Source organism: Diabrotica virgifera, chromosome 1, assembly GCF_917563875.1.
Source record: "Diabrotica virgifera virgifera chromosome 1, PGI_DIABVI_V3a".
Classification (NCBI taxonomy): Eukaryota; Metazoa; Arthropoda; class Insecta; order Coleoptera; family Chrysomelidae; genus Diabrotica; species Diabrotica virgifera.
Window position 1 is genome coordinate 297,710,853 of NC_065443.1, and position 24,017 is coordinate 297,734,869.

At 32.6% G+C, this 24,017-nt stretch overlaps 1 protein-coding gene across 6 annotated transcripts in view; it reads left to right on the forward strand.

Moving 5' to 3' along the window:
• Positions 1-24,017, forward strand: part of LOC126879162 (transient-receptor-potential-like protein) — a 175,352-nt gene that overhangs the window by 92,461 nt on the left and 58,874 nt on the right. Inside the window, exons 1-4 of one of the 6 annotated variants that reach the window (XM_050642167.1) lie at positions 3,034-3,143; positions 7,376-7,500; positions 7,747-7,987; positions 19,932-20,074. In XM_050642167.1, coding sequence (XP_050498124.1) covers positions 3,132-3,143; positions 7,376-7,500; positions 7,747-7,987; positions 19,932-20,074 — 521 coding nt within the window. In that variant the 5' untranslated portion in view covers positions 3,034-3,131. Of the gene's footprint in view, positions 1-3,033; positions 3,144-3,421; positions 3,462-3,728; positions 3,769-4,033; positions 4,074-4,553; positions 4,574-7,375; positions 7,501-7,746; positions 7,988-19,931; positions 20,075-24,017 lie in introns of those variants that run through there. The other 5 variants (XM_050642168.1, XM_050642169.1, XM_050642170.1 and 2 more) reach the window with 5 other exon arrangements.

Consider the following 24,017-nt stretch of genomic DNA (forward strand, 5'->3'; position numbering starts at 1 on the left):
TGTATTCTAATAACCGATCATTGGTGGCTATTAGAAACGTTTCGGGACCTCAAATTTGTATTCCTATAACCGGGATATTCCTATAACCGGTATTCTAATAAGCGGGTTCGACTGTATTAAAGTTGAACTCAATCTTCTTCATCAGTCTCTGGAAGGACATCATTTACACTATTGCCTCTAGGTAGATTTGAATATTCATTATGTTATTGCAAGGGTACATTCTATATTTCTATCTTAGAGAAATAGACAACAATAACAAGAAATAATAAGAGGAAAATAACAATACCCTATAACAGGATTATCGGAAAAACTTAAAACGACAGGAAACAAATTCAACACAATAACATTCAAAACAATAAACACATTGACATCTATTTTATCTAAAACTAAACTTAACAATGAACAAGAAAGAATAAAGAATTGTATTTATAAAATACCTGGTGAATGAGAACATTATTATTTAGGTGAAACACCAAAGCCATTAAATGTTAGAATAAGTGAACATTAATCTTATATCAAAAATGAGAAATAGGTAGATCTCAAATACGGATGGGAAAATGAACATAAACTTCAATCAACGAATATAGTATTATACCTATTCGTTGATTCAATGAAAAGGTTCAAGATAAGTTGTAGTTTCTTGATTGCTAATAAAGATTTGTATGAACAATACTGTTTAATATTTGATTTACATGACGAAAGGAACTTAAAACATGGTTTTCAACATTTGGAAAACAACATTTTCTGAAAGAAACAGAAGGTAAAAAAAATAATCGCACAAGGTGCTCTAAATATGTTAAATTATGTTAAATGAAACCAATTGCTTCCCAAATTCCCCTGCAGAATGCAGTAGGATCTGGTTACCCATATAAAAGGGATAATCAACAGAAAGAAAATAGTACTATTAATAAATCAATAACATATCGAGGATACATCATTTATATTTTAAGTAACATACATATAAATAAGAGTTTGATGTTACTATTGAGAGTAAACTAAATGTAAGACCAAATACCTACCATGTTGGGATAGTATCATGAGGTTTTTTGTTTTTTTCCTAGTTTTTCCTCATAATTTACCATGTGTAAGATATATCTGAATTATGAATATGAATTAGTCAGAAAAAATTAAATTATAAGAATTTTTTACAAAGCAATAAAAACAAAATTTGTTTAATTTATAAATGTATTGTATTTTGAGAACGATTTCCGAAGTGGGAATCAAAATGTCAAATAAACTTATTTTATCGCCAACCGTCACTAAAGTCATTCATTATTGTACTCATTTGACGCCATTTGCGGCAGTAAAGTAACACTTTATTGTACTGAAAGAAGAATTTTACTTTACCTGCCGCGATTAATCAAATTAACCGAGATTGAATGTAAGTGGCCGATGGCAGTAATCGAATGGCGAGTATTTGAGTAGACTTACAATTTATTTACTTTAATTATTAAAAATATTGTACGCAATTTGCGATATTATCAATTAAATGTATGTCAAAAAGTGAAATTCTGTAGTATTTTGTAATTATATTCGTATAAAATAAATTAAAACTATACCGATTGGTCAAATTATATTCATATAAAATAAATTAAACTGACCGAAAGCGGCCATCTTGCAAGTTATCTGTCACCACTGTCATGAAATTATTATGACGTTTAAATTTTTTTTTATATTTTATTCTGGCCTTGGTTCAGAACCTTTAGCCACTAGTTTAAACGTTTAAAAATTTAAAAAGTTCTTAAATTGTAAATTGCAAGTAAGTGTTAAAACCAATATCAAATTATGTTGGCAAATATTATTTTATATCAATAAAACATATCTTAACCGATTATTGTCAAATATACCAGCAAACGAGAAGTAAACTCAACCTTCCCAGGGACATATGTGAGCTTCTTAGAGACAATACAAATATCAACAATATCATACATTTTTTAACGGAAATAGGAATAAAAGACATTTAATTGTATCACAAATTTTTCAGGTATACTTTTTGTTAGTACATATGTATTTACTTAATATTAACCTCTTTTTATTTTTAATATGTATTTTCCATTGTTATCGTTTATAACCCCAGTGGTTCGGACGACATTAAATTTAAAAAATATATGTTGGCGATAGAATTTTGTATGCACCACGTCAGTAAAGACTCCTTATCGAACTCGTCTGTTACTCGCCCCGCTCGCTACGCTCGCTCTTCTCGTAATATCAGACTCGTTCGATAGTCACTTACTGACTTGATACATAAATAACTATTTTCTACAATCACTTGATAAAGAAGACTTTTTCGCTTGTCAATGGCAATGAAAAGTTGACGTTTACTGAGTACCGTCACTTTATCGCTCTAGCGCGTGAAGTTTGATTTTACGCGCGTTGTCCGTAACAACCGTACAACCATACAATACAAACACATTAAACGTTCATACTGAAAGATATAAAATGTTATGACATTATAATGACAGATATAAAATAGTTACAATAAAGTTAATGATTTAAAAATAGTTTCATTTTATTAAGTGATTGTAGAAAAAATGTTGTATCTATTACAAACGCAAAGTGACATTATTGCTTTCGAGTAATTACCGCTCTCCGCCACGCGTCGAGCGGTAACTCTTACTCTCAAGCAATAATGTATCACTTTTCGCTCTTAATACATAAATAACTATTAAAGTTAAATTGTGGCTTATTCCCAATAAACATAGTAAATTGCATTAAGATGCCACAAGAAAAAGTTTCAGAATCTTATATGTAATTAATAATTAATAATTTGAGTTCTCTAACCACCAAATACTTACCCAAACGGAAAACATTGTGCTTTAGCTTTAGCTCTACTGTACGTGAATTTTTCACCGAAAATAATAACATCGAAGGCATTTTGCTCTCGATATTTGTAGGCTAATATGGGATTATATAAAAAGGCCACTTTCCTCATTTCCCCATTGATTTTTCAAGGTCGTAAGTATAATCCAATTATTTAATAACCTGTAAGTCTAATGGAATTAAATCCCTGCGGCCTAGGAAAATAATTTGGTTTCTTGGTTTCGTCGTGGTCATAAGATGTTTTAGTTTCGTCAACTTTGGTAGTTTTTCATTTTTTATTTCTCTTTATGGTCTAGGCAATATTCTTCAAAATGGAGAAGGACGTAAGTGAAATATTATTTATTTGCAAAAACAGTTTGTTTGATATTTTTTTCTTTAGTAAACGATTTCTTTGATTCCTTTTATCCTTGTTTTTTTAGGTCTCATTTTTACCATTTACTTGAATTAGTGCAATTTCTGTATTATCTGGTTTATCCAATAAAAACTTATTGTAATTGTAATTTATTGTATTTTTATCTATTGATAATATCAAATCTACCGTTTCTGAACTTTTTTGCTTCGTCAACTTTGGTACCTACCTAGTTTTTCAATTTTCAGTTCTTTTTATGGTCTAGACAATATTCTTCAAAATGGAGAAGGACGTAAGTGAAATATTATTTTTTATTTGCAAAAACAGTTTGTTTTTCTTTAGTAAACGGTTTCTCTGATTCCTTTTATCCTTATTTTTTAGGTCTCATTTTTACCATTTACTTGAATTAGTGCAATTTCTGTATTATCTGGTTTATCCAATAAAAACTTATTGTAATTGTAATTTATTGTGTTTTTATCTACTGATAATATCAAATCTACCGTTTCTGAACTTTTTTGCTTCGTCAACTTTGGTACCTAGTTTTTCAATTTTCAGTTCTTTTTATGGTCTAGACAATATTCTTCAAAATGGAGAAGGACGTAAGTGAAATATTATTTTTTATTTGCAAAAACAGTTTGTTTTCTTTAGTAAACGATTTCTCTGATTCCTTTTATCCTTATTTTTTAGGTCTCATTTTTACCATTTACTTGAATTAGTGCAATTTCTGTATTATCTGGTTTATCCAATAAAAACTTATTGTAATTGTAATTTATTGTATTTTATGTACTGATAATATCAAATCTACCGTTTCTGAACTTTTTTGCTTCGTCAACTTTGGTACCTAGTTTTTCAATTTTCAGTTCTTTTTATGGTCTAGACAATATTCTTCAAAATGGAGAAGGACGTAAGTGAAATATTATTTTTTATTTGCAAAAACAGTTTGTTTTCCTTTAGTAAACGATTTCTCTGATTCCTTTTATCCTTATTTTTTAGGTCTCATTTTTACCATTTACTTGAATTAGTGCAATTTCTGTATTATCTGGTTTATCCAATAAAACTTATTGTAATTGTAATTTATTGTATTTTTATCTACTGATAATATCAAATCTACCGTTTCTGAACTTTTTTGCTTCGTAAACTTTGGTACCTAGTTTTTCAATTTTCAGTTCTTTTTATGGTCTAGACCAGCGTTTCCCAACCGGTGGGTCGCGACCCACCAGTGGGTCGCGGGCGGATTTCAGGTGGGTCGTGGCGTAGATCTTACAGTAGCTGAATAACGTACATATATATAATCATGGATGAGGGATGGGTCGCGAATATGAAAAAACATCAGAAGGTGGGTCGCCAGACATAAAAGGTTGGGAACCACTGGTCTAGACAATATTCTTCAAAATGGAGAAGGACGTAAGTGAAATATTATTTTTTTATTTGCAAAAACAGTTTGTTTTTCTTTAGTAAACGATTTCTCTGATTCCTTTTATCCTTATTTTTTAGGTCTCATTTTTACCATTTACTTGAATTAGTGCAATTTCTGTATTATCTGGTTTATCCAATAAAAACTTATTTTAATTGTAATTTATTGTATTTTCATCTACTGATAATATCAAATCTACTGCTTCCGAGCTTGTGGTCATGGAATTGTTGAATTATTTTGCATCGTAACATTATTCATTGGCTAATTGACAACCTACATCATCAGCCTTTATGATTTTGTTAAGAGATGTAGTGTTGACCACCATTTAATATGAAAAGCATTGGGTAAAATATCAAACATGACTAGCTGAATAAAACAGCAACAAAGAATCTCACAACAAATAAGGAATTTCTGAATGATAACATCAAACTCTCAGCCAATTACGCAAAAGGACTATGATCCAAAGATTATACAGATACGTCTACGGCTCATTATCACTCAATCGCATAATACCAATACATTTACAGTAACAAATGCGACTTTTCCAAAACTACTTCAAAACTTAAAAATGAATAACCATTTTCAATTTCGTTACAAAACGAAAAAGCACCTCTACCGGTTTCGAAACTTATTAGTCTCTCATCAGGAGACACTTATGCTGGTCTCTCTGATCCAACTAAAACAAACGCCGGCGTGCAGTCACGGATTGCAACAAACGAAATGGTATAGATTTGTGGCCTAGCGGCAACTGCTAGCAAAAGACTAAGTTTTTAATCTAATGGCATATAAAACAACATATTGTTACCCTACATTTCATTGTTTTCAGTCTGGTGGGATGTAGGGTAACATTATGTTGTTTTATATGCCATTAGATTGAAAACTTAGTCTTTTACTTCAAAACTCTTTATCAAAGGAAAAACATCTTTAAATTAAATATTAACATCCACATTGGTACCACATGCTTATAGTAGATCCTCGATCATTTCAAGTCTATTTAGCCAGTAAGTCCTATCCATTGCCAGCCGTTACTAGTTTAGTGTACCTATTTTGCTAGCATCTTAATCTACATCATCTTTCCTTCCAAGTTTTGGCCTATCTTTCCATCTACTTCCCACCAGCTGTGACATGAGGATTGATATGGGCGATTTGTCCTGCTGCGATTATGACAGGTGTGCTGCCCGAGATAGTCTTTCTATTTTTTTGGGAGATATCACGTCTTTACCACCAGATATCTGTTTGTATATGTAGTATATCTCATAGTTGTATCTCCTCCCCCAAAAAGGGTTTTCAGAGGGAGCACCGAATATTCTCCTCAGGATTCTTCGTTCAAATATGAGCAATAGGTTTTCATCTGTCTTGGTGATGTACCTACCATTCCGATCCATATGTCACTACTGACAGTTTGCTGGCAGTAAGGTTGCAGGCATAGTTTAGATGAGACCAAGGATGGATTTGGGTTGGAGCGTCATTAGAGAGACTGGACCGGCAATAACGGGTTGCAAGGGGTGAACCGCAGACGGGCGTCCATGTTTGAGGGGCGCCAAAATGGGCTTTTTTCTTCTACTAGTGTTATACAAAATAATAATTTGTAATAATAACACCAGTATATACAAAAAGAGAAAAGAGAGAGAGAGGAACAGAGAGAGAGAGAGAGAGAAAGAGAAAGAGAGAAAGAGAAAGAGAGGTGTATTATGTAGCGATCGAGGTTAACAATTTATTTATTTATTATATTTATCTTCCCGCGGCAACACCGCATTCGGAAACAAGCCAAACTCCAAGCCTATTCTATCTCTCTCATGAAAGCTTTTTTTCTATTTCCGCGCAAATGACCAGCCTTCTCGCTTGTTAGCCCTGTCGCCAGGCAGGGTACAACGGCCTCCTTTATTCAGATGGGCTTACCCAAGTTTTTTTTATGTATTTTAACCCGTAGAACACGAATTTTTTTGGGTAACAGTTGATCCGGATGTCGATAAGATTGTTATAAACAAAGAACTTGAGGAATTACATAACAGCGATTTTTCGTAAAACAAAACATTTTTCTCTATTTTTTGGGTCATCCGAAGCAAACAATGTTCTTACAAGTTTTTTCGTAGGATGCATAGTTTTCGAGATATACGCGGTTCAACTTTCAAAAAATGGAAAAATTGCAATTTTTAAACCCGAATAACTTTTGATTAAAAAACAAAATAGCAATTCTGCTTACTGCATTTAAAAGTTCAAGTCAAATTGTACCGGTTTTGATTATTTGATAGAATTTGACTTGACCTTTCAAATGCGGTAAGCAAAATTGCTATTTTATTTTTTTGTCAAGAGTTATTCGTGTTCAAAAATTGCAATTTTTCGATTTTTTGAAAGTTCAACCCCGTTTATCTCGAAAACTATGTATCCTACGAAAAACCTTGTAACAACATTTTTTACTTAGAATGATCCGAAAAATACAAAAAAATGTTTTGTTTTGCGAAAAATCGTGTAATCTTGTAACAACATTTTTTACTTAGCCTAAAAATACAAAAAAATATTTTGTTTTGCGAAAAATCGCTGTTATGTGATTTCTCAAGTTATTTATTTATAACAATCTTATCGACCTTCGGATCAACTGTTACCCAAAAAATTCGTGTTCTACGGGTCAAAATACATAAAAAAACTTGGGTAATCCATCTGAATAAAGCAGGCCGTTGTACCCTGCCTGACGACATGACTATGTCGTACTATACTTAATAAAATCCTCGTTGCCACTTTTATCATTTTTTTTTTGTCATCTAATCAAAATATATCATTTATCTTTTATGCAGGTGGATGTTGAATCACGCATCACCCGTAAGGCATTAATAATGCCCAAACTGCCTAATGTCCTAACACTAGAAGAAAAAAAATTTCTCTTGGCAGTTGAACGCGGAGATTTAGGCAACGTCAGAAGGTAAGCATATATTTGTTAAATAAAAAAATATCTATGTAGAATGTTTTTCTAAAAATATATAAATTCTAAAACAATATATAAATTCTAAAAAAAATACATATATTCTTATATCTACCTAATAACAGCCTCAGTAAGTAACTAGCTAAGTACCATAAAATAGAAACTGTTTTAACAATTTACTAAAAGATCACCTACTACATAAAAATTGTCACCTTGTGATATCAACAAAATGTTTTTTTATTACAGGATGCTCCAAAAAGCTTATCGAAAAAAAACCTCTTTGGACGTTAACTGTATGGACAGCCTCGGCAGAGGAGCATTAACAATAGCAATAGATCAGGAAAACTTAGAAATGGTCGAACTGTTGGTGGTAATGGGGGTGGAAACCAAAGATTCTTTACTCCATGCCATCAATGTCGAGTTTGTGGAAGCTGTAGAGCTGCTTCTGGAACATGAAGAGCTTATTCATAAAGATGGTGAACCATACGTAAGTTGTATAGTTTAGTTACTTCTAATACCTTTCAAAACATACTAGTACTTCGAGTACCAGTATTAGTGTGTTTCGAAGACGGAGAAAGAGCAGTAGAGAAGATGGGAAACCATCCGTAAGTGGTAGAGTTACTTCTAATACCTTTCGAAACATATTAATACTAGTACCTACTTCGAGTCTCTGCAGCCTATGGTGGTCCTCGACCTTACCACTTTTTCTCATTTTCTGACTCACAATTTTCTCAGATCTTCTTCAACACTGTGAATCCAGTAATCGAGGAGTTTTCCTTGATAAGGCATGCTTTTTATGTAAGCTAAATATTTTTGTACAGGTTTCTTTATCTCTGTAAAAGTTAAAGTGACAAAAACTTTTCTTTCTTTTGTATGCATTGCCATTAATCTTATGGAACAGTTACAATGTATTTTGCAAACAAAATTATATGTGACATCAAGTTGGTAACAGCTTCTTTTTATATGTTATTAAGTATCGCACCTCTATACTTTACTGACAGGTGAGAGGAACAAGTTATTAAAATAAATGGACAATAGGTATCTTAATCATCTGCAAGATTTAGGCGATGTAATTCTGATAGCTGATCCAGCAGTAGCCTAGCTAGCCCCACAGGGACCCCCTATCAAAGTTTGTCGCGTGGCTTTTTCCAGGACTGATCTGGGATATTGCTAAAAAATATTCAACAACAGCTGCAAAAACGCTTGTATTAGAATATAATAGAAATATACTTTATTGTCACTCAAGATTTTACAATTTTATGGACAAAGCTTACAAATGGTAGAAAAAAAAACAACAACAAATACAGTTTACTTAAATTGTAGTAGGGGAGGCAGGGATGCTAAATTTGCAGTTACTAAAGCGTTATAAGGACCTATTGGGTTGGGATGTGAAGATTAGGTCCTAAAACCAAAAACAGTTAAGGTAAGTTTTCCATTTTAGTGGGGACTTTCCAATTTTTAATTTAGTTTTCCATTTCCAACAATCGTTTTTCAGATTATAGCGCCATCTATCCATAGTTCTAAAAAATGTCTCGAATAAAAGTTATTTATATTTACGTAAGGAATCCAAATCTGCAATAAAAAATGGGGCTCCTATTTAAGATTTTAAATTAGCCCCCCACCCCATCTGCGTGGTGGGTCGTGATAGGTGTCATTCGATAGATTTTTTAAAAATTGAATACGTGTATTTTTCAGTTTTTCGATCTGATGTTCATTTCGCGAAATATTGCGGGGTTCCTATTTAAAATTTTAAATTTACCCCCACCCCTCTCCGTGCAGGGTCATCACATTCGATAGATTTTTGAAAACTATTGAACAACTATATTTTAGTTTTTCGATCTGACGTTCATTTCTGACGATTTCGAGTTTTTCTAAGGATAGATTTTTTTCGGGTCCCCTTAACGAACTTCCCTGTATTAAGATCCAATATATGTATATGCTAGGGGTACATTTACAGGGTACAAGGTTTCTCCCCATGTGATTTTCTGAGGCGCTCGAGTTACTGCAAATATCCCCGCTTGGGCTACCATTACATAAACTATCAATATTACAATATAAAACAAAAAAAATATATTGCAAAATTTAAATAAATTACAAATTGCATAATACAATCTTATAGGCCTGGATCCCGCATGTCAAAAAATAGTTGATTAATAGCAAGCTGAAAATTTGTTAATGGCTTAAAGGTTCGGACAAACTTTGATGAAGGCGAACACTGGAACAGGGGAAGTTTTAATTGTGAAACAGTTTAAAAATTTGGAACGTCAGATTACGAAAACGTCCCATGTATTTTGTCGAACAGAACATCCAATTGATTTGTTACCCTTTCATTAAACTCTCATGCAAAAATCAGACTCCTATTACTAACCAACACGATTCCTGTGATTTGACATGTTCTTCGTGTTCCACTCATTAAAATGCCCAGTTGGTGATAAACACCAGTCTGATTTTTGCATGAGAGTTTAAGAGGAAACAGTAGCGATCAACAGGTAGCGAAAACGCGTTCCAAGATTGCGGCTGTAATTTTGAATATTTTTTCGAGATATTTGGCACACGTATTCGTAATATAATAAAGAATGGCGGTACAGAGCCCAATTTGAAAAATATATTAATATGTGAAAATTACTCTGTAATTAAATAAAATATTTAAAAAACGAGCCTGTACCGCCATTAAGAAGAACAAAAAAATACACTTTCTTCAAATAAACTTTTTTATCCGATGCCTAGATTTTGTGTCATTTTGGAACTACTAAATTTTTTTATTTCATTAGTAGTTCCAAAATGACACAAAATCTAGGCATCGGATAAAAAAGTTTATTTGAAGAAAGTGTATTTTTTTGTTTTTCTTAATGGCGGTACAGGCTCGTTTTATTAATATTGTATTTAATTACAGAGTAATTTCCACATATTAATATATTTTTCAAATTGGGCTCTGTACCGCCATTCTTTATTATATTACGAATACGTGTGCCAAATATCTCGAAAAAATATTCAAAATTACAGCCGCAATCTTGGAACGCGTTTTGGCTACCTGTTGATCGCTACTGTATCACCTTAATGAAATGGTAATAAATCAATTGGAAGTTCTGTCCGACAAAATATATGGAACGTTTTCGTAATCTGACGTTCCAAATTTTTAAACTCTTCCACAATTAAAACTTCCCCTGTTCCAGTGTTCCCGTACATCAAAGTTTGTCCGACTAGGCACCGTTAACAGCTATTAACAAATTTCCAGCTTGCTATTAATCAACTTTTTTTGGTACGCGGGATCCAAGACTATTAGGAAATAAAAAGTTCTCCGTGCCACACCTAAATTTAGATAAATATACTTTAGTAACTTGTACATAAGGGTAATTGTACTTTCGTAGTTATTCAAAAAGAAACACTTCTACTGAATAATATGGTCTTTCAGATAGATAGGCTTTTGTCGTTTTGCGGAACTTGGGGAAATATGTTGCAGATTTAAGTTTTAAAGGGAGATGGTTGTATGTTTTTCTTGCAGAATATAGATAATATAGATTTCTTTACTAACTCATTGGACGAGATCAGTAAATAGATATCAAAGGTTGAATTTCTGGTGGAATCATGATTAGGTCTTGCTGGAAAGACATGTAGGTTTTTACAAATTAAGCAAACAGTTACTGAAATATAGAAGGAAGTGTTAAAATTCCGTGATCTTTGAAGAAGCTTCTGCAATGTGTTGTTCTTTTGAGGCCAAACAGATCTTATTGCATAGCAAACTGAGGCTAGTTTCTTACTTAACAAACCAAAAAGAAGGGACTATTGAAGTTTGCTGCCTAAAAAAATACCAAGAAATTTTACATAGTCTACGCAGCGATACTAATCTGGATGTTATTAAGAAAGAAGCAATGGTTAAATAATGCTGCTGCCTTATCCACCTTAAAAGAGAGTAAATTAAAGTCGAACCAGGTGTTTATTGTAAGTACATAGATCAAAAACTATAGTTGCATGAAGAGTTGCAATATTTGAGTTGCTCCAAGTGATACTCGTATCATCACAAAAAGAAAATGTTTCCATCGATTTTTAAATTAGTGATGTCATTTATAAAGATAAAAAAAAGTAGAGGACCCTGTGGTATAATTTTATAGATAAAGAATAGATTACAGGAAAATATACCCAAGCAATACACACTGTTTCAAATATTCAAAGGTATAGCGATTACAAAAATTGCAATTCGGCATTATACATTATACAGTGTCTCACACACAGCCAACGGTGAATGGACAATGAAAAGTAGCTTGAAAACAAAAAAGCTCTGTTGTTATGGAATAACGGCGAGCAGCAGCAAATAGATATATAGGTACCTGTACCTTCATACAATTTATAATAGATAAAGAATAATAGTAAAGATAGATAAAGAATACATTACACAAAAATGTTGATATCCAAATAATACACACTGTTTCAAAGCGTTTTAATAGTGAAATTGTAGAATATTTTGTTCAATTTTTTTAAATGGAACTTTTGTTTCGACGTGCAACTCCGGGGCCCCTGAATGTTGGGGCCCCGCATAATTGATACGGCTGATACGGCAGAAGCTACGCCTCTGTGATCCAGAAATATATGTTAACTTGGAAAAAGTTGGAAAAGCATGAATTTCTATGAGGCGCGAAGACTGAAGCAACATTTAAAGTTTTGTAATTAACTATTCTAATTGTGGCTTATTTCCTAGTTGGAATAGTTGATTACAAAAATGCCACAAAGAAATAGCTTCGGAACAATATTTAAATTTTTAAAAAAACAAGAAATTTTGGAGGCAATTCTTTTTTCACATTGATTACCTTTATATTTACCACGGCTATGTTTGTTGGAACTGATTTTTAATTATTTCAATTGCACTGAATTACAAATGGTATGTTGTTGCTGATCAGAAATCTATAGAATAAATCATGACGAACTGATGTAAATATTAAATGCACTTGGTCTAACAGCAGAGACCGCCGTATAATAAACAATATCTATTATGAATGAACTGTAACTGTTACTGACTACAACTAACTGAGTTAGGGGCCATTTTAACAGACGACATAAATATATAAAAGAGATACAGATGTTTACTCTCCAATGTATATTCAGAGCACAATATAAACCCAGCGCTAGCTGATTTAAACGAGGGAATACTACTTATAAATGGAGAACGACTAAACAACATAACATGGCAGTCTGAAAGGTCTGCAGACGCTTGTCTTCAGGCAGGGGCGTAACAGAGGGCCCCGCAGCATGAAGCTTGCGGGGGGGCCCAATCGCTTAAGGGCCCCATCTTGTCATCTGATATTATGTAAAAATCTGTTATTGTTATATTATTTTTACGTTGTCTGTTTAAATTTAAAAACGTAAAAATTTCTAACTAGACGTATTTGCCAAGTGAATCATCTCATAATATCTAGAAACTTAATCCCTTCCGGGCTACCGAAATTTTATGGCAGCGACAATAAACTATATAATGCTTTGTACGTGACTATTGAAAGATATTAGAATTGCAATTTGCCGAACAATGTTTTTAAATCTAAAAATGGGTTTTCTTTCTCTCTGTTCTTTACCTACTTTTAGTATTTCGATACAATATTATCGCCAGTAATAGTAATTTCATATTGGTTGTTTGCATTGACATTGAATGTTATTTATGTTTGTGTTATTTTACAATCAGTTTGGTACGCATTTATTTAACAATTATTGACGACTTTTCTTGTGTAATCATTGGACAATCTCTCAACAGATAAACGGTAAGATAAGGAAATTATAACACTTACGCTTTAGGGAAGTCAATGTAGAAAAACTTACATTGTTTCGGTTTCGGAAAAAATCAAACAAGCTTATATTTTTCTAAAACATTTTTTGTTAGTTTATATATCTTATCTTAAAGTGAAAAGTTCTACTCACAGATGCCTCTAATTGTTTATTAATTATTTAAACAATAAAACTGTTTTATATTAAATAATTTTAAAAGATATCGGTGAATTCATCATTTTACTTTGTTCAAAAATGTTTCTATTTGCTTTTTGATTATGCTGAATTCGAATATGTCATTAAATCAGGGCCATAAGTACGATCTACCGGGGGGTCTGGGGTTAATCACCCAGCGGAAGGAGTCCGGGAAAATTGATATTTAACCACTTGAAAACGCATTTTAATGTAATCCATGACTGAAGTTTCCTGTACCTACCTACATGTTGCTATTTTAGTTGACCAACACAAAAAAATTTTGAAATCAGATTATTTTAAGCTAAATATTTACCATCAATATAACATCTTTTTTGTTTTCATAAAAAATATACTGCATATAATGTTACTTACATTCTTCGGCTATAATGTAGGTTTTTAATCGCGTTATATTGCCTATAGGCAGTATAACGCGATTACAATCGCGGGGCCCCCTTCGCCGGGGGCCCCGAGGCACTGCCCCATTTGACCCAATGGTAGTTACGGCCCTGTCAGACATTACAATTTGAAAATTCAAAATAAATTTTTTTGAGCACTTATACAGTATGTCTGCGTGACTTTGAACCATATGGGAAACATTTTTATTATCAATTTTACGAAAAAAGTTATTCTTCATGAAATGCTCTGAATGGTCTTAAATCTGAGATACAAAATAAGCCAGATAAACCATCAGATATCAAAGCTTATCAATTTTATACGAGGTAAGTCAAAAAATAGGAATTTAACTCAAGGATAAAGTACTTTTATATTTAACAATATACGATTTTAATTTTAATATGTAATTACATCCTTGCAAATAAAAAACTAATTTTTCCAAATATTTCTCAAATTACCGATAACCAACATCATTTTATTACAAATATAATAACTATTTTATTATTAATTTTTTAATTTTACGAAAAAATTCTTTATAAAATTCTTATCAGATTCTTTATAAAAAGCTCTGTATTATCTCAAAACGAATATTCAATTGTAATATATCACATTTTACTAACTTTATACGAGGTATGTCGAAAAATATGAATTTCTCTCTAAGAGTTAAGCACCTTTTATTTATAGTTCACAATATTTCAACTGGAATGATATAATTGCATATTTAAACATAGTTTTTAATTGCGAACAACTTTTTATAATAAAATTTTTCAATATTGTAAAATATAAAGGTGGTATAGGTACTATTGAGCGAAATTAATATTTTTTGATATACCTCGTATAAAATCAATAAAATTTAATATCTGATTATTGCAACTTAAGTTTTATACCATGCAGAGCCTTTTATGAAGAATAACTTTTTTTTGGTAATATAGATATGTAATAAAAAAGTTTCCCATAGGTTCCAAGCTACGCAAACACACTGTATAAGAAATTAAGAAAGAATTGTTTGAAACATTTACTAGTTTTAAAGCTGGTTATTAAATGTATTGTAGGTTTGTACAGAAAACAACAAAAGAAGTTGGTTATTAGGAATGGGTCTGTATACCTACCAATAAAGATGAGAAATGTAAGTTGTTATAAACAGTGAATTATAACGCTAACACAAAAAAGTTTTTGTGTAAGTCGTATTTAGTAATTGTTTAACGCGGGAGCAGTCACGCTCACTTATGCCACGTAAGCAGTCACGCGTAGAACAAAATCTAACAATACGAATTTAAAACAAAGTTCAATTTTATAATATTTTTGTTTGCTTGTTATGTTACAAATATCTATTTCTAACAATTTTAAAACTAATTGGTTCCCACCAAAGCCATAAATTCCACAAAAAAAATAAAAATTAAATAAAAAGATTAAAAAAAAATTCTACGCATTACTACAATCTTCTTCGAGGCACTTACAAGCGGAAAGTTATGTTGCAAAATTTTTCATTAAGTTATCACGGAAAATGATAAAAAGTTGGATTTTTTCTAACGGCGCGACTGCTCCCGGGTTAAAAGGGGCCCCATTTCAAATGCTGCGGCGGGGCCCCGACGGAGTTTGTTACGCCACTGTCTTCAGGGTAGCAGAATTGAATTAAGGAGCAGATTTAGGCAGCTTTCGTCAAAGTGTAACTAATATTTAAGTCACGATATAAAATTGGAAATAAAAGTTCGTTTAAAATGCTACGTTTTCTCCGTTCTTTTATATAAAGTGGAAACATGGATCTTAACTAAAGCATCAATGGAGAGACTCGACGCATTTGAAATGTGGTGCATGTTGTGCATGTGGTAAAATAGACGCTTCTTGAGGATTTTTGGATAGACCTCATTAAGAATTAACATAAGTTCAATGAAAAAAATAAAAAAACGTGAAGTTCTTATTATAATAAGTAACGGAAAGTAGAGTACTTTGAACATATTATGATAAAGAATGAGATATATTGTTTATTTCAGTTAGTTTTAAAAAAAAGTGTTTGGTAATAGAGGCCCGGAAAGACAACATATTTTCTAGATCCATAATATGTTGTACATATCGCACCTCCGCTCAAATAGTGTCATAACTCAAAAAATTTTAAAATCGGTTTTATTGCACCAACAGTTTAATGAAACTTTAAACTCCTATCTCACAAAGTGTCACGTCTATGCTTCAAGTATTTATCGTTAGATGACACTAGTGTCATTATACGATTATCCAAAATCAATGACGCACCGAACACAAATAGTGTCACATATCGACTTGTGCAAAGTATTTGTCCATCTAAGATATGCATAATAGGGTGGGTCGAAAAACAATAATGTTTTATTTTTTAATCGCTATACCGCGGAAAACTTGCCTTTAGGGTATATAAGTAAAATGCAAAGTAAAATAAAGTTATATATTGAACCCCCAGCTAGCGCATCACACTTAAAATTTAGTTTTTTCAGAAATCAAGGCATTTTTCAATTATTTTTACAATCTTTAGCCAATAACATTTGAACGTGCCATAGTGAAAACTGTTCAGTTAATAGTTTAAAAAATAGGAAATAAATTTAAAACAGACAACATCTTTTAATTTGCGGTAGCGCAAAATACTCAAAAATTGTTAAAATACACATATTAGCACCTTAAAAGAAGGTGTGGTCTAGTATGTTGTGTTGGGTGTTATTAGCACAATCCCTTCTTTGTTCTTTTACTTTACACTCCATTTAAGTGGAATAGAATTATTATAGTGTGTTTAAAGTTATAAAGGATATAAATAAAACAACTTATAATTTTAATAACATGTTTAATTGAAACAAAAAAGAAACCAAATTATAACCAAACAATGTCAACAAATTAAATAAAATTTTGACTTTAGAAAGAGTCTTTTACTCTTGAGTGGGTACGTTGAAGCTGCGATTGCTGTCAAACTTTGGCATCAAAGCTCTGGATGCTACGGCAGATCTTCCATGTCATTACTTAGCACCATCTGAAACCATCTCATTACTTAGCACCGACGACTTTTTTAGATGCTTCAGTCACTAACTTGACGCAGCGTTCCAAGGCTTGAGTATGACATGGAAATTTTCCAAAGTTCCAATCCTCGGGTGTTTCACCAGCGTGATTTTAGCCCAAACTTCATCGTCAGATACTCTCCGTAACAGTGATGGTGATGTAATTTCAGTGGTGTTCCAATCAAATAATTCAGTAGAGTCAGTCGCATGAAAGGTGATTTTTGGAGGTCGAAAAACCCTAACTGTTTCATCCTTGCTTTGATTATTCTTCGGAATCCTAATTCTCTTATGTGTTTCCTTTCATCCACTATCATCCTCAGTAGTCAATTTTCTGGGTGGGAAAAAATGCATTTCTTTCGATTACAGGATCAACTACTTTAATTAAATTCTCTGGTAGAAATCTGGTTGATTTGATAGTCTCAAAAACGTGTTCAGGTCCATCTGTTATGTATTTGCTGTACTTTATTTTGAACCATACAGGCATGTATGATTTAAAAATGAAGAATACTAACAATCTATATTCAACTAAAGACGTTTCCACACTTACATACAGTCTCAAAACTCTGTTAGCTGTAGTCAACCATCGAGAGTGGGAAAGTGGACCCGGTTCTCGAACAGATAAGTCCACAGGGCAGTTGCCTGACTTTATCGCACAACTTATGTCTAGAAGATACTATTCTTCTTTACTCAAAAGATTGTGATTAACTAGTCCTCCTAGTGGTTAGAAACGAGATGGTTTCATAAGATCTGCCGTAGCATCCAAAGCTTCCATGCGAAGGTTTGACAGCAAGCGCAGCTTCAACGTACCCACTCAGAAATAATGAGTAGAAGACTCTTCCTAAAGTCAAAATTTCATTTAATTTCATGACATTGTTTGGCTACAATTTGGTTTCTTTTTGGTTTCAATTAAACGTGTTATTAAAATTATAAGTTGTTTCATTTATATCCTTTATAACTTTAAACACACTATAATAATTCTATTCCAATTAAATGGGGTGTAAAGTAAAAGAACAAAAAATGGATTGTGCTATTAACACCCAACACAAAATACTAGACCACACCTTCTTTTAAGGTGCTAATATGTGAATTTTAACAATTTTTTAGTATTTTGCGCTACCACAAATTAAAAGATATTGTCTGTTTCAAATTTATTTCCTATTTTTTAAACTATTAACTAAACAGTTGTCACTATAGCACGTTCAAATGTTATTGGCTAAAGATTGTAAAAATAATTGAAAAATGTCTTGATTTCTGAAAGAAACTAAATTTTAAATGTGATGCGCTAGCTAGGGGTTCAATATGTAACTTTATTTTACTTTGCATTTTACTTATATACCCCAAAGGCAAGTTTTCTGCGGTATAGCGATTAAAAAATGAACAATTATTGTTTTTCGACCCACCCTAATGCATAAAGGGGCTTTTGTCGAGTTAAGGCAGTATATGTGATTACTTTGTTCAAAACAATCTGCGTATGTGCTCAAGAAAAGTGACACATTTATCATTTATTCATCTTTCTGTTTGCAGTATTTTGTCTTTACCTAATGTTGTTACTTGTAATTAAATTTACATCATTAAAAAGTATAAGTCTGTTATAATGATGATATTATATTCTCTACTGCAAGTTTCACTTTTTACGTAGGATTACGTAGGATACTGGGCCCAATAAATGAAAATAACAACTGGCGAATTAGGTACAATAGAGAAATATACGAGCAATATAGCGAACCAACTCTAGCACAATATACTAAACTGCAGAGATTACGGTGGGCAGGGCACGTGGTCCACATGCATGAGAATAGAATCCCCAGAAAATTGCTAAATGCAAGAATGCAGGGAAAAAGACCTGTTGGAAGACCTAAAAAGAGATGGAAAGACGAAGTCGATGAGGATGCCAGGAACTTCCTGGGAACGCGTTCATGGGAAAGAACAGCGGTAAATCGAAATGATTGGAGAAGCTTGTTGAAGGAGGCCAAGGCTCGATTTGGGCTGTAGTGCCATTGGATGGGATGGATGGAAGTGTCACTTTTCACAAATAATATATCGTAAATTTTTCGTTATATTATCTGTATAGTGTCACAACTAAAAAAAAAATTTTTTTAAATATTTTTAATATACTTAATGCGCTATTTTATAGAGCTTCAAAAACCGTTGTAACTGACTAGAATAGTTATTATTCTAATTTTAATAGTTTTTAAATTAAATCCGAAAATGTAGGACAAACTTTAAACATCGCTTTCTAGAAAGTTTGCTTTTTTGACTTATGACACTCTTTGAGCGGAGTTGCGATATTATTTTAATATGACGACCAGCTACAAACAAAGTCAAAATTACCATGATGATTGTCAACTCCAGGAATTGATATGCACCACAAGAATAAGATAAATTAATATATTCTCTCATAAAGTCTACAACTTACATTCTGACACAAAGAAGTGTTACATACTTACATGATAATATTATATTTATGTTCTTTTTTTCTACTTAAGAGCGTAGGCGCAACATGCATTCTTTATTTCGAATCCTGAGAAAACTAATAAATATTTTTGAAAAATTTAAACGCAGAATGAAAGATTCCATTATTACCGAGAGCCGAAAGTCCCTTAGAATAAACAAAAAAAATTTAGACCTTAGAATATCAAAAATACTTATTAGTTTTCTACGGATTTGAAAAAAATTATTGCATTTAAAAAGCATTGTCCCGAAACTTAGTGTCTACGAAAAATTCTTTCAATAATTATTCATCTAATACCAAATTCTGCGTTTTATAAGTTAGTTTTTCTTGAAGCTATAATCTTGTTTTCAGTGTGAAACCAAGTTATACCGTTTGTTTACTTTTAAATTAGATATAGGAGTACACCCAATAGATGGCAACACTGCTTCCCCGCTTCCCACACCCGAGTCGCGCGGATTTATTCAGTCATTCGTCGATTCTACAGTGGCAATGCAACTCATTCTCATTAGCAATGTTGCCGATTTTAGTGTTTCCTTCAGTAGCGTATCTCTAACCTAAAACTAAACGTATAGTATGTAATGTAAATTTTTGTTAGAAATCTATAATTACATGTTAATTCTTATATTTTTCAGAGCTGGCAGAAAGTAGATATTAACACGGCTATGTTCACCCCAGATATTACTCCCCTTATTTTGGCTGCTCATAGGAATAACTACGAAATCCTTAAGATTTTGCTGGACAGAGGAGCTACGGTTCCAATGCCTCATGATATAAAGTAAGTATACTCAAACTTTTTGCTTCAAAATTCAAAATTCTTACAAGGCTAGTCAAATCAAAGAGAGGTTTTGATTACACAATGTTATAAATACAGGATGAGTCAAAGTGACAATATAAATATGGTCTACGAAAGAATGAAAGAATGGTTTAACAGATCCTCTGCATCCTTTTTCCGAGCTGCCGTCAACAAAATTAGTATAGTCAATTTGATAGCCAACGCTCGATAATCGAGCACGGCAAATGAAGAAGAAGAAAGAATGAAAATTTTCACATTTTCCTCTATGGTTTGCGAAAAAGCTGTCAATTGGTCCAAATCGATATTGGAACTTTTATTGTGTCTAAGAAGAGGTTTTCTATTTCCTAGCGCTGAGCTACATCTTGTTTAGTTGCACACTATCTTCCTTTCGATTAAAGTTGATTGGGTGTTTTTAGAGTTTGATAGCCTCTTTGAAAAGGCCTGTTTAGTAGTGTTAACTTCTACTAAACACCTCCTCATCATCACTGGCTCTACAACCCATAGTGAATCTTGACGTCTTCTAGGATCAACTTCCATTCCTTCCTATCCTTCACCTTTGTTTTCCAATTTCGTACTCTTAGCCCTCGTAAGTCGTCTTCCACTTGTAGACCAAGAGGCAGAGCTGAAAAATCTCTTTGAATTTACTAAAGCTAGACTTTCACAGTTGATTACTGTGTTTGTGTAGAGAAACATACTGCGGTCGGTGAAGCAAAACGTAGAACAGGGGTTACTGAGAGGGTATCAAAGTTGCTTACCTACGAAGGTAATTAAATCCATTTACTAAGGCTGAAAATCAGTACACACATTCTAAATTAAATATAAATAAAGGTTATTATAGTCGGTCAGCTGTATGACGGGACAGAGCCGGTCGGTCGGCCCCAATAGTCGAATGAGGAAATGAAGCATTTTGGCTCGCAATTTTTTCGTCCAGCATGGATTAACTTGAAATTTTCACAGAAGGTAGGGAATAGTCCAAGGATCATTTTCTATATCATGCCGCTATCATACGCTAAAACGTTGGGGATGGTTGCCATCCCATCTCGGGGAGTGGAAATTTTTTATTACATTTTAACAATGGAATTCGATGGAAAAAGTGATTCTAAGAAAAAAAATGTTTTTTACATTTTCTTCGTAAAACTAATATTTTTCGAGTTATTCGCGCTTGAAAATAACAGTTTTTCGACGAAAAAATCTACTTTTTTAGTGGGTTTTTTGAGAATACCTCGAAAAATATTTTATATATTTTTGGCGATAAAAAGTGTCTTCAAAAATCATTTTGTAGAATTTAAAGTACGTTTTAAAGAGCTATAAGACTGTGTAAATTAAATTCCGTAAGATCCCTTAGTTTTTAATTGGGGCGGGTTTAAATGGCTCGAATAAGGGGGTGTTTGCTAGTAAATAGAGGTTTTAAACAGCTGTATCTGGCTAAATATTCACTATAATGGAAATCTATGTACAGAGTAATTTTAGTCGTTAAAAAAGCTCAAATTTAGTGGTTTATAATTTTTTTCGAATCTTCAGTATTTTTGGAGATATTTTGAAGTAAAAATGAAAAATACCAAATTGCAAAAAATCAATTTTTCTTTAAACTCAAATTTTTCCAAAATTATACATTTTAAATAGGTCAAACTCCTTGAACGTATTGATAATATAAATATAAAGGAAACTACAGAAAGGTGAAGACCAATTTTGAATTAGGAAGGTAGTTAGGGGGTTGTTTTCACTGATTTTTTCGTAGAGAAAAGCAGGTACATGACATTTTTTTGATTATAAGGCGCTTAATTTTCATGCTAGAAACTTTTTATTACTAAGGTCTAATTGTATACTTGAAAAAAGATTATTTAAGTTTTCCTCAAAAAATGCAAATTTTTCCCATTATTTGGCTTTGAATATTTCAAATTATGCATTTGACGAAAAAAGCTAACCTTTAACATGCCGTCTTGCCGTTCAAAATAATTTGGTTTGTGTTACTAAAAGATACAATTTTGATATTTACAGTTTTTTTGATTAAATGCATATTTTTAGAGGTATTCTAAAAAAAAACCCTCTACAAAAATCGATTTTCTCGTCGAAAAACTGTAATTTTCAAGCGCGAATAACTCGAAAAATATTAGTTTTACGAAGAAAATTACATGGTTAAAATTTAATAAAAAATTCCCACCCCCGAGATGGGGTGGCAACCACCCCCAAGGTTTTAGCGTATGATAGCGGCATGATATAGAAAATGATCATTGGACTATTCCCTACCTTCTGTGAAAATTTCAAGTAAATCCATGCTGGACGAAAAAATTGCGAGCCAAAATGCTTCATTTCCTCAATCGACTATTGGGGCCGACCGATCGGCTCTGTCCCGTCATACAGCTGACCGACTGTAACAACTTTTGTTTATATCTAATTTAGAATGTGTGTACTGATTTTCAGCCTTAGTAAATGGATTTAATTGCCTTCGTAGGAAAGCAACTTTGATACCCTCTCAGTAACCCCTGTTCTACGTTTCGCTTGACCGACCGCAGTATGTTTCTCTACACAATCACAGTAATCAACTGTGAAAAATCTGGCTTCAGTAAATTCAAAGAGCTTGACGGCTTCTCCGTCTATTCCTCTTTAAATCGTGCTATGGGCCTGCACTCTTGTCACTCTATTCAATCTTTGGTTATAAATGTGTTTCGATAGCTCCATCTCGTTCATTCTCTCTATGTGGCCTAGCCACCGCAGCCTGTTTCTTTGATGGCGGTAAAGCTCAAAATTATAGCACCTATGCCATAATCCATTTTCCTGCAAGTCTTTATAAATATTTCTGAGGATTTTACGGTCAACACTTCCTAAACGTTCTTCATCGCTTTTCCCATTATTCCTCAAATAAAATTTAATGAATTTTACAAAGTGAAAGGCAGATATCGAGCACTGAATTTAATTTAATCTTGCCCAAGTATACTTTCGCTCCTAGAGCATCTTCAGGGGCATCTAAAATAAGTCATTAGTAATCATTCATAAAATAATCATAATCATTCATAGATTTTTTGAATAAATAGGCGTAACCGGAAGGGGTTTTGGGGGTTATACCCCCCATTGGGATCTGCTTTGAGCTCTATACGCTTAACACCATTATGTGTTGTTGACAAATCAAGCCATTTTGAAGTTGTAACTCCCCCTTAGGATCTTCCTGGTTACGCCGTTGTTTGAATATGCAGTTCACTCTGTAGTGACTGTACGAGTCGCGGACGTTTCCCCAACTGTCATCAATACGACTAACTTCACGCGTAACTTGATACGAGAATTATAAAAACAAATATGCATTGAAATCCAGATTACCGTAATTTTTTGAGCGTTATAAAGTGAGTACAAAGACATACATATTTCTTTTTTTGTAATTACAGCTTCAATTTACCGTACACTTCTCGTAGACTCTGCCGATAAGGTATAGTCGTGTTGGAGAAAAGTCGCTCGCCCTGAATGTACAGCCGGTTCCTAAAAAAACTGATACGACTCTTAGTAAGATTTGATCATGTTGAGCAGTGTATTTGATTGATCTGACATTATATTTATTATGACAGACAAATAATAAAATAAACAAACAATAAGCAACTGATTACATATTATGTTAATTCATAAATTGTACTAATTATTAAGGTCTAAATGTTTATATTATTTTGAATTCCTGTATTTTATAAAGAGTATATTATAAATGATAGTTTTTACATCAAATAGATCACATAATTATTGTAACCGTGGATTATACAACAAATTATACAACAAATACACAACAAACGTGGATTACGTTACGAGAGTACTGTCATTTGAATCGTAATATGATTTTTTTCGAATCATGAAAAAACTAATAAGTATTTTAGAAAAATTTAAACGCAGGATGAAAGATTACATTATTACCGAGGGCGGAAAGCCCCTTAGAATAAACAATCAGTTT